This window comes from Sarcophilus harrisii, chromosome 1 (assembly GCF_902635505.1).
Source record: "Sarcophilus harrisii chromosome 1, mSarHar1.11, whole genome shotgun sequence".
In the NCBI taxonomy this organism is placed as follows: domain Eukaryota; kingdom Metazoa; phylum Chordata; class Mammalia; order Dasyuromorphia; family Dasyuridae; genus Sarcophilus; species Sarcophilus harrisii.
In genome coordinates this window covers 211,551,641-211,567,235 of record NC_045426.1, presented here as the reverse complement: position 1 = coordinate 211,567,235, position 15,595 = coordinate 211,551,641, and the positions used below count along the sequence as shown (strand labels likewise).

Sequence of the window (15,595 nt, the reverse complement as noted above, 5' to 3'; positions counted from 1 at the left end):
CTGAAATGTGTTTGTGTAATAGGTCATTATAATACATCAACTACAAACAATAACTTATTTTTCTAGTCATAATTTGCTGCCACAGACCAAACCAAGGGTTTCAGAGTGGGTAGGAAGTCTTTCAGAAACTGAGGATATCAAGGGTGCTGCTTCTGGTTGCTTGGCATATTTATAGATAGTTTTAGAAAATAAATTACTGTCTAGTTAATGATGTGCCTGGTTATGCATAATTAATAACATTGAGTTAGAATTGAATCCTCCAAAAAGAGATAGAAAGTCAGCCAAAACCCCAAAATTATATACGTATATAATTAAGTTCTTATTTTAATTTAGTTTCAAGCCCAAAAAGGAATAAAATGCCAGGTAGAATGGAAAGAACTTGAAAGGAGGAGACAAGTTCTAGTACTGTGTTGTGGGCTATGTGGACAAATGACTTAAATTCTTTTAACATCAGTTTCTTTATCTTTAAAACAGGATACTATGACTTCTTAGGCTAGAAGATATAGTGGAATCAGGAAGATCAAAATTCAGTTCCTACCTTTGATACTTAGTAACTACATGGCCCTGAAGAAATCACTCAAACTCTATCAAGCTCAAATTCCTCATCTGCAAAAGGGGGATAATATCAGCAACTGTTACAGGGTTTTTGTGAGGATTAACTGGGATACCATATATAAAGTGACTTGTAAACCTGTAAATCCTATACAAATGCTAACTACTACTACTACTACTACTGTTAAATGAGAATATACAAAAGGGAATGTAAATATGAGCTATGATTATAAAATTATAACTGCTCTAGGCCTAAGATTATTCATTTGTACAATGAGGATTTAAATGATTATTCCATTCCATTCTTCCCCTGAGAGGTTGGGATTAGATAACTTTTAAGGTTCCTTCCCTCCTAATCCAGTCAATAGTAGGGCAGTTGGGCAGAAAGTCTGATATGTGGTTTTAATAAGAATAGCTACTATTTCTATAGATTCTCCTATGTGTTTGGTACTATGTTAAACACTTTATAATTACTATCTCATTTGATCTCATAACAACTTTGAGAGGTAAATGCTATGAGTATTCTCATTTCACAGTTGAGGCAACTTGTCCATGATCACACAGCTTAGTATGTATTTGAATCTGAATTTGAGCCAGGTCTTTCTTATTCCAGTTCCATCACTATTCATTGCACTAAGCAGATATTTTGATTTTATGCTGGTAAATTACACTGATCAAGAGAGAGATTCATAAAAAAGTTGAATTTAATGGCTATTTTAAGGGCAAAATAAAAAAGTTCGACAAGAAAAAGTAGAATAAACGACAATATCCTTGTGAGAGAAATTTAATGATAAAAGATGAACACAGAAATGAAAAAATGTGTGATATGAACATGTGAAAAAAGGTAAATGGTAAAAAAAAAAAATAATAATAATCTGGTGATCTTACCTTTCCCAAATGAAAAAAATCTGACTGTCATATTTGTAAATATCCATGAGTGCCCACAGAACTGGATTAAATAATAAATGAAAAGGTAGGTGTTCATCCTATACCTGTGAACACAGAGAATCTAAATTAAAAATTCTATTTGAAAAAATGCCCAAAAGATATAGGAAAAAAGCATAAGAATATGACCTTTTCAGATTTGAGCAGATGAATTTACACCTTTGTAAAAGGATCTAAAACTTTTGAGTAAATTATTTTTCACTATGCAAAAGACATGAGTTCAAGTAGTTCATTTTCATGTGAAAAGACCAGTAAAACAGCTGAACTACAAATAGAAAAAATGAACTTGAGTTCTAGTATAGACTGCCCCTCTAATTTTTCTCCATTTACTCATTTGGATGAATTAATAGGAGAACCTTAAAGCTTAAAAAACTAGGTAATTTTGAGTTCCAGGCTAGATTTGGTGATTTGAAATTGTTTCATCATTACCTGGTTTTGGCCTAGTCTTCAGGGATGAAAATTTGGGAAATGAACTGACAAATCACAGTGAGTTAGGATCAGGTCTTTCACTAGAAAACTCAAAAAGGTTTCTGAATGACAGTAATTAAACCTAAAGGACATTGTTTTAATGGGATTTCTTTAATCTTTAGCTTCTTGCCTGGGACATGAAAAGTCTTAGAACTAAAATACCAAGGAAACAGAAACCTATCCTTGTTCTGAAAGTACCAAGCAACAATCCAGTCAAAGATTGTAGCTGGATCTAGAGGAAGAAGAGGGTCATCAATAGCAACAGAAAGGCAACAGGGTTCTAGAAAAATTGCTTCTTTTTCCTTATGGGTACCAAAAAGTCTGTTTATTTTTAATTTGTTTTATATGCATATTATGTCTTTATAAGCAATGCTAACCACAGGCTTAAATGAGTTGAATATACTAACTGGGAAAAGAGATTGTTAGAAGGGGAAATACCCCTAAGGAAGAGAAAGATGGGAATTAGCATATATGTGTTTTGCTAGAGTTAAGATTTGACTAGGGGCTCAGAGCTAAAAGAAAAAAAAAGAAAATTACAGATTTGACATAATTTCCATTTATATTAGGAATCCTATGTGATGAAAAGGTAAACTTTTTTTTTTAAATTACATGAGAACCTTACCTTTTTCCAAGTAAACAAAAAATTCAGAACTGAACATTATATAACAGATGAAAAGGAAGGTATTTATCCTGTAGATGTAGTCAATAATAGAGTGAAGATAGGGCAAATAGGATGTGTTGAAAAACCCTGCTCACCCCATCCCATCAATAATACAAAATAATTGTCCTAAAGATATCATATTTGTTTTTGTCACTCAAAAAAAAAAAGACCATTAGTTTGAAAAATAATCCTGAATCCACCTTTCACTTTGTTACTTCAAATTTCACAACAATTTTTAAAGGAATTCCTAACAGGTAGGATTGTTGTTGTTGTAATATTATTGATATTGTTGTTCTTCTATTATTATTGTTGTTATTGGCTATATGCACTTTTCATTCATTTTCTTTTTTTTCTAAGGGGATAACTTTAAGAAAACCATAGTATAGGATAATGAAAAGAGCAATGGATTTGGAATCAGACAACCTAGTTTGAATCTGACTCTGATGCATATAACTTGTATTATTTTGGATAAGTCTTTTATGCTTTCTGAGTTTTTAAAAATAAAAGAATGAGATGTAGATGATCTCTAGGTGCCTTCTAATTCTAATTTTGTGAGTGTAGGCTTTTGTTTTTGTGGTCAGTAGTAGTAGTATCAGGAGTAATAATTCTTAACTACTGGCTAATAGCTTGGTCTTGTTTAAACACAAATATTCTATGAATATTGCGACATTATTTCTTAATCCTTGATAAAGGTCTACTCTTTCAGTTCACTGAGAATTTAACAAAACAAAAACATTTTCTAAAGTTGTTACAAATAAATAGGGATCTTAAGACTTCAGAAAAGTCATGCTATGAAGATCTGGCAAATAAATACCTGTTAGAAGAATTCCTAGACTGGTAAGTATTGAGTTACATAAATAACTGACTGGTTTATGGCTGTGATAGAAGGACATGAAAGAAAATGCATACATATGCTCTCAGACACAGTTGAGTGTTGTTAGATTTGTTGAGTTACTTTTTTTCCTCTTTTAAAATCTCCCCCCCCTTTACAATGGATTTCAGAGTGAAAGAATATTGTATTGTATTGTAAAAAACAAAATGCATCAATTTAAAAAAGGCTTCTAAGATCCCTTTCAGTTCTGAATCTATGATCCTATGAACTATTGATTACACATAAAGGAGTTCTGATTAAGCACACTTTTAAATAGTGGAAAACTTTATAACCATATACAAATAATCTTCATTTCCCCCTTATATGTGCATATATACATATGTACACTATATGTATATAAAAACTACATATACACACACACACAAGGAGCTTTGGAATGTACTATATTATTTTTAGTGTATTCACTCTCCAGCTCCTGTGGAGGGAGTTTTGATAAGATTGATGTTAAAATAAATTTTCATCTATTAGTCAGATATAAACTGAGAAAAGTAGAGAGCCCAGAAATCACTCCCTCCTTTCCCCCAAAACTCTAACATAAGCAAGAGCCTGGTAGAACACAAAGTGTACCATAAGAGTCAGCAATGAAAACTACCTGAATTTGGAATTAAGTGACCTAGATGGGAATCACAGCTCTGCCCCTTACTACCTATATGACTTTAGACATCCAATTATCCCATTAACCCTCTCTTGGGCTCAGTTTCCTCATGTGTAAAATGAAAGGATTGGATTGAATAGCTACCATGGCCTCCTCTAGCCCTACATCTATGATGCTATGAGAAATATATGTAATCAAACATAGATTATGGGAATAGAAATAATTAAAACACTTCACATAAGAGTACAAAGTTAAGTGACGTGGTAGTAGTTTGGGGGTGATAGTGTAAACTGGGATCTGTTATCCTGGACAACCCAACCAGTACTCAAGGTGAAAACAAAAATTCTACAGGAAACCTTGCTTTAGATCAGAGATCTATATAGCAGGGGGCTTGCTTGCGCCAGACCTTCGCCTAACCGCCAACAGATGACACAATGACTAAGTCTAAAAGCCATTTTCTTTTTGAAAAATCTCTCTCTCTACTTAGCCCCAGCAACAGTTTATTTTGTCAGAAACCTCAACTCTTCCTCATTTTTTTCCCTATCTCCCTTCCTCCCCCTCTGCCCATTCCCAAGACCATTACTTCCTCTAGCTTTCTTGGCATGAAAGCACAGAAAGGCTGGAGAAAGCCCAATCTGGAGGATAATGGGAGATGGCGGGTTGGCGAGGGGTATGGATGATTCGTTTTGGAACTGTCAGGAGGCAGGAAGCATCTTGGCAACTCATCCTGATCCAAGATGCCAGTTAAAAGTCTATGCTCTATGCCTGTTTTTGTCTACTTCAACTCACCCTTAGATTCCCTTCTTTTCTCTCATGCCCCTTCTTTCCAAGATATATTGCTCATGATAAAGTTACCAATAATTTGGGGATTCCACAGAAGTGGCGGATACAGTTGTAGCCCAACTAGCTCAGCCCTGATGAGCTCCGCCCCACTCCGCCCAGTCTTGCCCTGCCTTCTCTTTTCCCTCTTTCTCCAGACTTTTCTCCTGTCTTCACCCAAGCCCCCCCAAAGCCAGACCTTTGGCGCCCCAGCACCAGGGATCTCTGCGCCAGCGCAGGGTAGAGCTGTCACTGCCTCGGGCTGTGTTGGCTCAGTTCTGCTTTCCTCTGGGGAGGAAAGTAGTCCAGGATAGGGGAAGAGGTGGAGCATCTAGGGCTACTACTCCGTGACCCCGCCCCTGCCCTTGACCGCCCAGTCTTTTCCCCTTTCCTCAGCTCCCTTAGTTCCAGCCGCACCAGGAACCCTTTACGCAACTTGTGGATGCCTTCAGCCTCTTTACCTCCCCTCTCCTCCGTGCCCTTTAAGGGCATTTTCATTTTTTTTCTGCTTGCACCTCCTCTTCCACCCTTTCCCTCCCCCCCCCTTCCCCATCAGTTATACTTTTAGCGTGGGTTTTGTGGAGACTGGCATTTCCCCCTCCCTCCCCACCCTTCAGTGAAGGGAAATTGGCTCTTTAGTGTCACGTTTTAAGAAACCATCTGTAAAGGATCCTCCAAGGTCCCCCTTCCAGAGCTAAATCTATGATTCTGTCAGGCTGTCATGTTTGGGCCTCCTAGATCAAGGTGTGCATTGACTCCAAATCCCAAATCCCAAATTTCTTGTTACTCTGGGATTCACTGGATGGTGAATAGTGATGTTCTGTAGTTATTTTCTCTATGCATTTTACAGAAACTGAGCATTTTCCATGTGTTGCATTAGTGCATTCAAAGTTCTTTATTTTAAAGAGGTCCCAACTCCTCTTTGAAATCTGGGAAATAGTGAATACTCTGGGTTTCAAGGAGTTGGGGGTGAAAGCAAGTACCAGTTAAAGAACACCTTGGAAAAAGCCATTTACTGTTTCTGACATGATACATTTTCTCTGTCTCTCTGTTTCTGTCTCGTGCATTTTCTCCTCAGGGTCACCTCAAAGAATCTCTAGTTTCCTTCAAAGCATCAAGGTTGCTAGCATGGATAACTGGAAGAATTGGTGGTGCCCTCAATAGTAATAACGGAAGTTCAGAAGAGGGGAGGGATTGGGGGAAATGGGAGTTCTATTTTGGACATGTTGAGGTTAAGTTGTCTATGGAATATTTCATTTCTGATAGGCAGCTGCTAATGCAGAGAATAGGGAGGCTGGTTAGGGCAAGATAACTAGATCTGAGAGGCGTCTGTGTGTAGATGATTGTTGAATCTTTAAGAACAGAGTAGATCCCGTGGGGATACAGTGTAAAGGATTGCAGAAGCTTTTCCAGGATCTGATCCTATTGAGAAGTGCCACCTTCTGCTTCCTTAAGCACATAGTAAATGCTTAATAAATGCTCATCCTCTTCCCCTTTCTTGTTTGGACTTCTCTAGGCTGTACCTTTGCCGGCTTCTATTTGCTATCAGTTTGTCTTCCTTATAAGATTCAACTTTATTATTTGCCATAAGGTTGGACAGTGATGGAGAATCTTGAACAATCTAATTGCCAACCTTCCTCAATGAATTTCACTCAAGCCACAGAAAACCTACCTGAATTCATTCCTCAATTAACTTATTCCCACTCATGATTTTGAACCCTTAGACAAGCTGTCATCATACAGACAAACTACTCCCCCCTTCTCTCACTGCATTTTTCCCATACCAAAAAATGGGAATTTTCACATTCTCCTCAACTCTAACCCTGCACACACACATTAGATCTACTTACTCCTTCCACTGTTATCTGGAATGGCTGATCCAGTTAAAGTTACTTTCATCTTAAGCCTTTTTCTTTCTTTCCTACTCTTTCCATCTTCTGGCTCTCAGTGAGTTTCGCTCATTTCTACTCCCTTTGTAGTAGAGGAGCTAGAATGTTCATTGCTCACAGTTATCGCTTATATCACCATAACTCAGTAACTTCTATTCTTTTGAGGTTCATTTGATTCATATTTGTCAGCTGATCAAGATCCTGGGAGCTTTTATCTATCTGTCCACTAGGGCATTATTTTACCTTCTTCAATAAATTCAGTGCTTAGTTTACCTGGCTCATTCCCAACTCCTACACTCCCATACCTGCCATAAAGTCAGGGGACTTTACCAAGTATATTGAGACTCTTTCAAATACCTTAATTTGCCAGTTCCTCAATTTAATTTCTTATGACATATTGCTCTATTTTACTCTAGCTACTCAAAGAAAGAATCTTCTTTCATCTTTCCATCAACCCTACATTCTACTTTGATGGTTTTTAAAGTTAAATTTGAACAAAAATTTATATTTTCTCCCTCCCACTTGCCTATTAGTGGAAAGAAATAAAAGGGGAAAAAATCCTTGTAACAATATGAATAGCCAAACAAAACTAATTCACACATTGGCCATGTCCGAAAAAATACACCTCAATCTGTATCCTTCAAATCTATCACCTCTTTTCTAAGAGGTAAGAGCATCCTTCATCATGATTCTTCTATGATTCCCCCTCTCCCTATCTTCAATTTTTCTCTGTTTACTGGCTGCTTCCATACTCTCTACAAACATGGCCATGTCTCCCTCATCTATAAAAAATCCTCACTTGATACATTTAACCTTCCTAGATTTGGGGCTAAATTCCTTGAGAAGGTTGTCTACAAAGGTACCTCTTCCTTTTCTCATTATCTTCTTTAATCTTTGTAGTCTTCATGTCTCATTCAACTGAAACTATTCTTTCCAATCTCATTAGCTCCCATGTAACTGTCTTTCATATTTACTCATTTAACCCTCATTTAACACTATCTTATAACCTCCAGTCTTGCATCTCAAGCTACTTATTGGATATCTTGAACTGGATGTCCATAGACATCTTAAAATCAACAAGTCCAAAACAGAACTCATTATCTTTCCCCCCAAACTCTCCCTTCTTCCCAACTTGTAGGGCAAAAAGGTTACAGGAATATTTATGGCTTTAGGTGTCTATATACAATTGCACAAAACATGAATACTAAACACTGTGAGTTGCATCTCCTAATGTAAAGAAACACATTTGACCACACGAGTAACACAGAAACTTTGTTGATTAGGACTTCTTAATCAAAAAACACTTAACAAGCACTCTTGGATATGTCCCCCAGAATCTGGAAGTTTGTGTTTCTCTCTCAAAGTAGAAGTGAAGACTGTTTCTTTTCTCCAAAATTTCTTCATATAGTCACACAAAGTCATATTGGCATTCTTTTCACCAGTTAATAGAGTGCTATGCAAAATGTTCCAAGTTTAAAAGCTGAGTTTAAAAAGATACAAGAAACCCCTGTTTTCCTTATATTTTTCACTTTCCTCAATTCTTTTTTTGAGGTTTAGCATATGTGATACCACTCTAATGAGAACAGTATTTTGCATTTAGCATTCACCCTCTGTCACCTACTCTTACTTCCATCTTTTGCACAGAACTTTTTCAAATCTAAATTTTTTGATCATTTTTATGTTAGAACTTCCTATCCCAGAGTACAGCCAAGATGGTAGCAAAAAGGATAAGGACTCACCTGAGCTCTCCTAAATTCTCCTTTAAAGAACTTTAAGTAACACCTCAAAACAAGTTCTAAAATGACAAAACCCACAAAAAATAATAGGATGAAACAATTTTTCCAACCAAACGAAACTCAGAGAGTTATCAGGAAAGGTCTGTCTCAGTGAGGTTAGAGTGGAGCACAGTTCAGTGCTAACCAAGCCTGACAAGACAGCAGCTTTGGAGTTTCTCAGCAAACCAACAGCAAGCTTTGGAGACAAATGAATCAGCAGCAGTAGCTTTTGGAGCTCCCAGTCTACAGAAAATAAAGGGGGTCACACAAATGGCCAAAAGGAAATTACAGGGATCCCTTTGCTGACTCTGGATGCAGGATTCTAGTGCATTGCCCATATGTGGATTTGAGTTGAAATCCTAAATTGCAGTGCCAGGGTGAGGAAGAACACCAGTATACCAGAACTTGTGACTTCATCGGGGTAGGGACCATGGTCACAGTTTCAGGGCAGAAAAGAGTGCATATTGTCACTCACAAAACAACCTATAGGTCAGGAAAACATTAGCTATACCTCTCTTTAGATCATGCTGTCTTAGAAGAACTGAAAATTTAATTCCCAAAATTAGCTCTGAAAACAGCTATCCAAAAAAATCTTGGGACAGTGTTCCCAATTTTAACATACAGCCAAAAGTCAAGGAATAGAGTGGAAAAATTGGCAAATAATAAAAAGAGGAACCTCTCCATAAAAGTTACTGTACAACAGAGAAGATCAAAACATAAACTCAAAAGAAAAGAACAGTTAAAAATACTATATCTAAAACCTCAAAGAAAAATGTGAATTGATCTCAACCATGGAAGAGCTTAAAAAGGATTGTATTTTTGGAGGGAGAAACTGATTTTTATTTTCAAGCAAACAAGAAACAAGTTTTTCAACATTTTCCCACTTAATAGCATTTTATTTTTTCCAATCACATGTAAAGATAGTTTTCAGCATCCATTTAAATAAGATTTTGAGTTCCATATTTTCTTCCTCTTTTCCCTTTACCTTCTTAAGATGACAAGCAATCTGATATAGGTTTCATATGTTAAGCATATTTTCACATTAATCACGATGTGAAAAAAAATAGAACAAAAGGAAAAATACAAAAAAAGAAAGTGAAAATAGTATGCTTTAATCTGCTTTCAGACTTCATTAGTTCTTTCTCTGGATATAGATAGCATTTTCTATCATGGGTCTTTTGCAATTGTCTTGTATCATTGTAGTGTTGAGAAGAACTAAGTATAACATAGTTACTCATCACACAATGTTATTATTACAATGCACAATGTTTTCCAGTTTCTGCTCATATCACTCATATTACTCATGTAAATCCTTCTAGGTTTTTCTGAAATCTGCCTGCTTATCACTTCTTATAGCATCATGGTACTTACGACATCTTATAATACTCCATTATATTCATATACTACAACTTATTTAGCCATTCCTCAATTGATGGGTATTCCCTCAATTTCCAGTTTTTTTGGTATAAACATTTCCAAAGCCCTTGCCTTCAACAAGCTGATCAAATTGATCAACTTATCAAGATACCACTTCTGCCACTAAGTTCTTTAAATTCTTGCCCAATTCTGGGCACCCAGATTTCTTGGGTTCTGATTTCTTGATTATTCTTTTTTTTTTTTTTTTGGAGGGGGGGACTTCTATGAATCACTAGAAATTAATAGAAGTCTTCTGGTTACAAATTTTTTCCCTATTTTTTTATTACAGCTTTTTATTTACAAAACATATGCATGGGTAATTTTTTCAACATTGACCCTTGCAAAACCTTCTATTCCAAATTTTCCTCTCCTTTCCTCCACCCTTTCCCCTAGATGGCAGGTAGTCTAATACATGTTAAAAATGTTAAATATATGTTAAATCCAATACATATATACATATTTATACAGTTATCTTGCCGCATAAGAAAAATTGGATCTAGAAAGAAAAAAAAAAACTGGTTACAAATTCTAAGACAGAATGGTCACTTCCTTTCATGGTTTCCATAATTTCACATTAGCAATCACTTCCTCTTTGTTGGTAAGAATCAGGTCTGAATTACAGTTTCCCATTGTTGCTTTCTCAGTCTTTTGAAAGATGAAATTGTCATTAAGCTAAGTCAAGAAATTATTAATTGCTCTGCTTTGGGCAGAAAAAGAGCTCTGACAAATGTTCAGAGTACTGAAATCTCCTCTAAATACTAAATCAAGCCTCTGTGGTAGTTTTGTGATCAGCTTTATGCTAAGTCCCTTGTTTTGCTAGCCTACAAAAGTAGTGTCAAATTCAAATAAAAACAGATCTTTGGCTACATTTTAACTTAGAAAGCACTATCTATGTTGTATTGTATTTTTATTTATTTTGTTAAATATTTCCCAATACATTTTAGTTTGGCACATGCTTGGGAGTGTTGTGGCCTGCATGTTTGATACTTCTGAGCTACAGGATATTCTGATGACAATATTGCCTCTGTCGATCCTCTCCCACATTCTCTCTGCCATGGTTATTCCCTCTGATTATTAGATTTTTTTTCTATGAAATATTTTTTATCTACCCTGTTTCTTTGAATTAAAAAAAAAAAAAAGCCAAATTCCAATCATGGTTCTTTCCCCAACAGATCTCAGTGATACTTTTCAGTTTATATTTGCTTACTTAAATTATGGTATCCAGTTCATCTTACTTATCACCCATTTTTGAATGATATCTAGTTCTCCTATTTGTTTCACTTTTCTCTTCCACCACCCAAAGAAGTATGTCTAATCATTCCACTGGTAAATGCCCTCCGTCCTGGCTCTTAATTCCACTTTCTCATTCTTTCCACTTTTAGGCCATCAACTCTCACCCCTCTCTATCTCCAGCTGTCCCTTTCTACTGATTCTTTGTAAATATACTTAATTCTCCCTTACAAAATTAGCAACATCAATATACTACCACTGTCACAGCAAATCCCCCAAAGCATATATAGTCCATCATCCATGCAATGATAGTGGTGGTGGGATAATATTAAAGTAAGAGACTGTCAATAAAGGTGATTTATAGTGGAGATTTTGAGGGCCTTAAGATCATGGTGTTTGCAGTGAAAGTCCTGCAGAAACTCTCAAATACTGATAAATTGATCTCTGGTGACTGATCGAATTAGCACATTGGTCACTGTGATGTAATTGTTTCTAAGAATCACAGAAGGACATGAGGTGATATAAAGTTAAAGGTAGGCTATATTTGAAACCATCATGATAATCAGCCTAATATGGAAGAAAGCTGAGAGATTTGTGCCTTTTTGTGTTCTGGTACTAGAAAGCAATATAGTTTTTGTTAGAATACACAGGAGAATTGCTGAAATACACGGGAGCCACCTGACAGTGGCTGCTGGAGATCCAACTCAGAATGAATCTCCTCTTGTGAGAAGATGATACAAGGAGACTGAGAGGGAGTTGCTGGTCTCTGACCTCTCTCACTGAGAGGCCATTGCATTGTCCAACCTCTCTCTTCTCTTCCCTCTGCTTCCAATTTATCTCATTCTTAGTCTGAAACACCTGTGTCAGCAAAGGCTGCCCAACAGCTCCTTCAGATGTTGTGATCCACAGCTTTGGAGGCTCTTGGAGAATTGACCTGTCCCTTAACAAGTTTTTATAAAAAAAAAAAAAATTAGACATTGGTTTTACTTAGCAGGCAGTCATAAGCTTAATTTCACTGTTGATTGGTCCAGAAGCTTTGACTTGACTGGTTTGCTACTTTGACTGGTTTGTCCCTCCTTAAACAAATTGGTGGTTCTCTATTCAAGAGCTAATAGTGTTGGTATCAAATTTAGTAGAGATACCCAATCAGTTTTGACCCTATTGTAGCTCAAAATATTCAGACTCAAACTCTCCAATCTCAGACTCTCCAGTAGCAGGGGCTACAGGAATGGGGATAAAATAGATTGGAACCACCCCTGGCTAAAATTCAATGGAACAAATTAGAAATTTGTTCTTAACAACTGGAAATGCTTCAGTACAGATGACTATCACCATTAAAATAGGAAAACCATGAGTGCAAGTGAAATGGACCAAATACATTGTGTAATTTCATTATACACTAGTACTGTACAATAACAAAATTCATCTTGAAGCAAAAGCTTCATCCTGCTTTGTTTTATGTAAGAAAATAGGAACCAGAATTATTTTGCAAAATTTTGATGTATTTCTGCTAACAATGTATAAAAAACAATCTATAAAGCCTTCTAATAATATAAATTAAAATATATGTTAAGAATATATATAATATATAATATATTATAACATATGTTATATTATAACACAATATAACACATATTAAAATATAACAATCTAATAAAGGCCTTTATTATTTTATTATCCTATAAAGGATGGTCTCATTTATTTTTGTGCTGTTCTCACATTAGAGACATTACATTGTTGCTAAAAGTATTGCTTTTGCAAGTGGAAAAGTAGTTGATTTTTTCTCTTCATCTTCTGCCCTTGAACAAGGAATGTTTTCTTACTCTGATAATAAATCTTGCCCCTTACATTCTAAACGCTCCCTTTTTATCCCTTGAATGGTTTTCCTCTGTCTCTAACCATTCCCTGTCCTGTATTTTTCTATCCTAAGCTGACATAGAATGTTGCTGATTACCTAAGTATTCTAAGTAGACATGAAAGGTTATAAAAACCAAATCTGTATCACAGGATCTACATTTGTTATCAATAAGAACAGATTCCTTAGTATTATAATAAATCTTATTAATTTTAATTTGGTGTCCTACCAGTCTCATAATCATAGGATCCCTGCTAATAGGTATACACCTCTCCCAAGGGTCAAGAAAATTCCCTGATAATTTCAACAGTGCCCCAGCTCCAAGTCACACAACAATATTACTGGCTATTGCAGGGGAATAATGAAAAACAACTACATTGTTAAGTCTATTTTAGGTGAAATAAAATATTAAATTTGGGAGCTATTATAATCTAAAGAGAAAAGTTGAAGAATCTCAAGTGACTGAAGTTCTTTACTCAATATAAATTCCTCAAATTGTACTTAATAATGAAATAGACAAAGTTGCATTGAAATTCCAAAGAATTTTGAAAAGGAAATGGTCATACTTAGACTGGAATTCTGAAAAGGCTTTTAGGGGGAGTAGTTTAAGGCTAATTATTTTAAAAATTAAAAAAAAAAACCCTTGTATCTACTATAATCATGATAAATGAACATATCTTACTGTGTTTGATAGACAATATCAAGCCATTTTAGGATTACTACATAGTAGATGTAGCTGTATTGGTGGTAAGAACCATAAAAGAAGGTATCCAGGTAGAGTGATCCCAGAAATACCCCTATGGAGAGGTATCATACACCATCATGTCAGACGTAATGTGAGAAAGCTATTAAAGATGTGCAAAATAGGATTGGAACATTATATGAATGTCTGGCTAGAATATTCACTAGAGACTTTGAATGCTACATTACCCTATTAAAGATAATAAAGTGAAATGCAAAAGAATGGGGCAAAGAAAGAGGAAGCATATTAGAAATTTTTGATTCCTTCAATAAAAAATTGAAAGTAAAAGTAAAAAAAAAAAAATACAAACAGCTGAAGCTGTGAATTAGGACACCTAAGCAGGCCTAGGGCAGATTGAATTAATGTTTTGTCCCTCTCCAATCCACGACCACAGCAATCTGTGTTATTGCAAGTCAGAACACAGTGAGAATAGGTATATTAGAGCTAACTTCCACAGGTGAATAACAAACAACAACAATAACTCGCAAATAACTGCAAAATAAGGTTTGCAAAGTACTTTATACATATGTCATTTGATCCTCACAACAATCCTATGAGGTGAAATATTATCATAATCCTCATTTTTCAAATGAGGAACCTGAAGGAAGGCAAAATTAAGTGAATTGCTCAAGATTACACAGACTTGGATATTAGGTGTGAGTACTTTGGGCAAAGAATGTAGAATACTCTATTACTTGAATAAGGAAATTCTGAAGTGCCCATAGAAAATTTGTGAGATTTGTTTTTCTCAAGAATCACTGAACATGTTTTTAGGCAAGTAACTGCTTCTCACTCTTAGGTTCAAAACAGTTCATTTTACAAGATGTAGAAATCCTTCTGAAGACAAGTGCAAAGAACATAATAATTTAATATCAATTAAAAACTTCATTTTGGAGACTTGAGAAGTAAAGAGATCAAAGAAGGAGAATAGAAAATTTCTGCTCTCCTCCAAGCAATATACATCAAACATAAACATATTGAGGAGAAAAGCTATAATTGAATACATCAAGAGACTTACAGGCATACTAAAATTCAAGTTGAATGTGAAGAACACATTTAAAACGATTAACATTTATATAGTACTAGTCTTAATGTACACTCTTGGAATTATAATATGGACCACAACAGATTTGGAAAGCATCTTAACAAAAACCCATATGAAATGAATAAAAGCAGTGATAGATTGCTACTTCCATACCAAAAAAGGAGGAAGAGGATTGATAAGCATTCTTAGAGTACATGAGAAACAAATCAGAACTTTAAGAATAAGAAGATATTATCTTACTAAATAATTGTAAAGGCTGATAATCGACATATGTTATGGATTTGTCATATATATTAAGAAAAATGGCTTATTCCCATATGAAACTTATGAAACAACTTAAGATACATGAGTATAGTCAAAAAATCTTTCATGGGCAATACCAACAAAAATATAAAAGAAATGGCTGAGCTATATAAACAATAGACAATAGAAAATGGTAATTCAGTACCAATAGACAATAGAAAATGGTAATTCAGAACCAAGTCATTTCTTTTTTTTTTTTTCCTGAGGCAATTGAGGTTAAGTAACTTGCCCAGTCACACAGCTAGGAAGTGTTAAGTGTCTGAGGTCAGATGGAACTCAGGTCCTCCTGACTTCAGGGTTAATGCTCTCTCCCCTGCACCAACTAGCTGTCCCAACCAGGTCATTTCTATCAGAAATTATGAAAGGGTTATTCTTAGGAAATCCAGACTTAGTTATTAGTGTAGATTT

At 35.4% G+C, this 15,595-nt stretch overlaps 1 protein-coding gene across 2 annotated transcripts in view; it reads right to left on the bottom strand.

Annotated features, from left to right (window-relative positions):
* HACD4 (3-hydroxyacyl-CoA dehydratase 4) overlaps nucleotides 1-5,243 on the bottom strand; it is a 40,344-nt gene extending 35,101 nt beyond the window's left edge. The window contains exons 1-2 of one of the 2 annotated variants that reach the window (XM_012542701.3): nucleotides 5,132-5,243; nucleotides 1,441-1,544 (exon numbers count right to left, since the gene is read on the bottom strand). In XM_012542701.3, coding sequence (XP_012398155.1) covers nucleotides 1,441-1,537 — 97 coding nt within the window. In that variant the 5' untranslated portion in view covers nucleotides 1,538-1,544; nucleotides 5,132-5,243. The remainder of the gene's footprint in view (nucleotides 1-1,440; nucleotides 1,545-5,131) is intronic. The other variant, XM_023497354.2, reaches the window with a different exon arrangement.
* Between the last annotated feature and the right edge of the window lie 10,352 nt (nucleotides 5,244-15,595).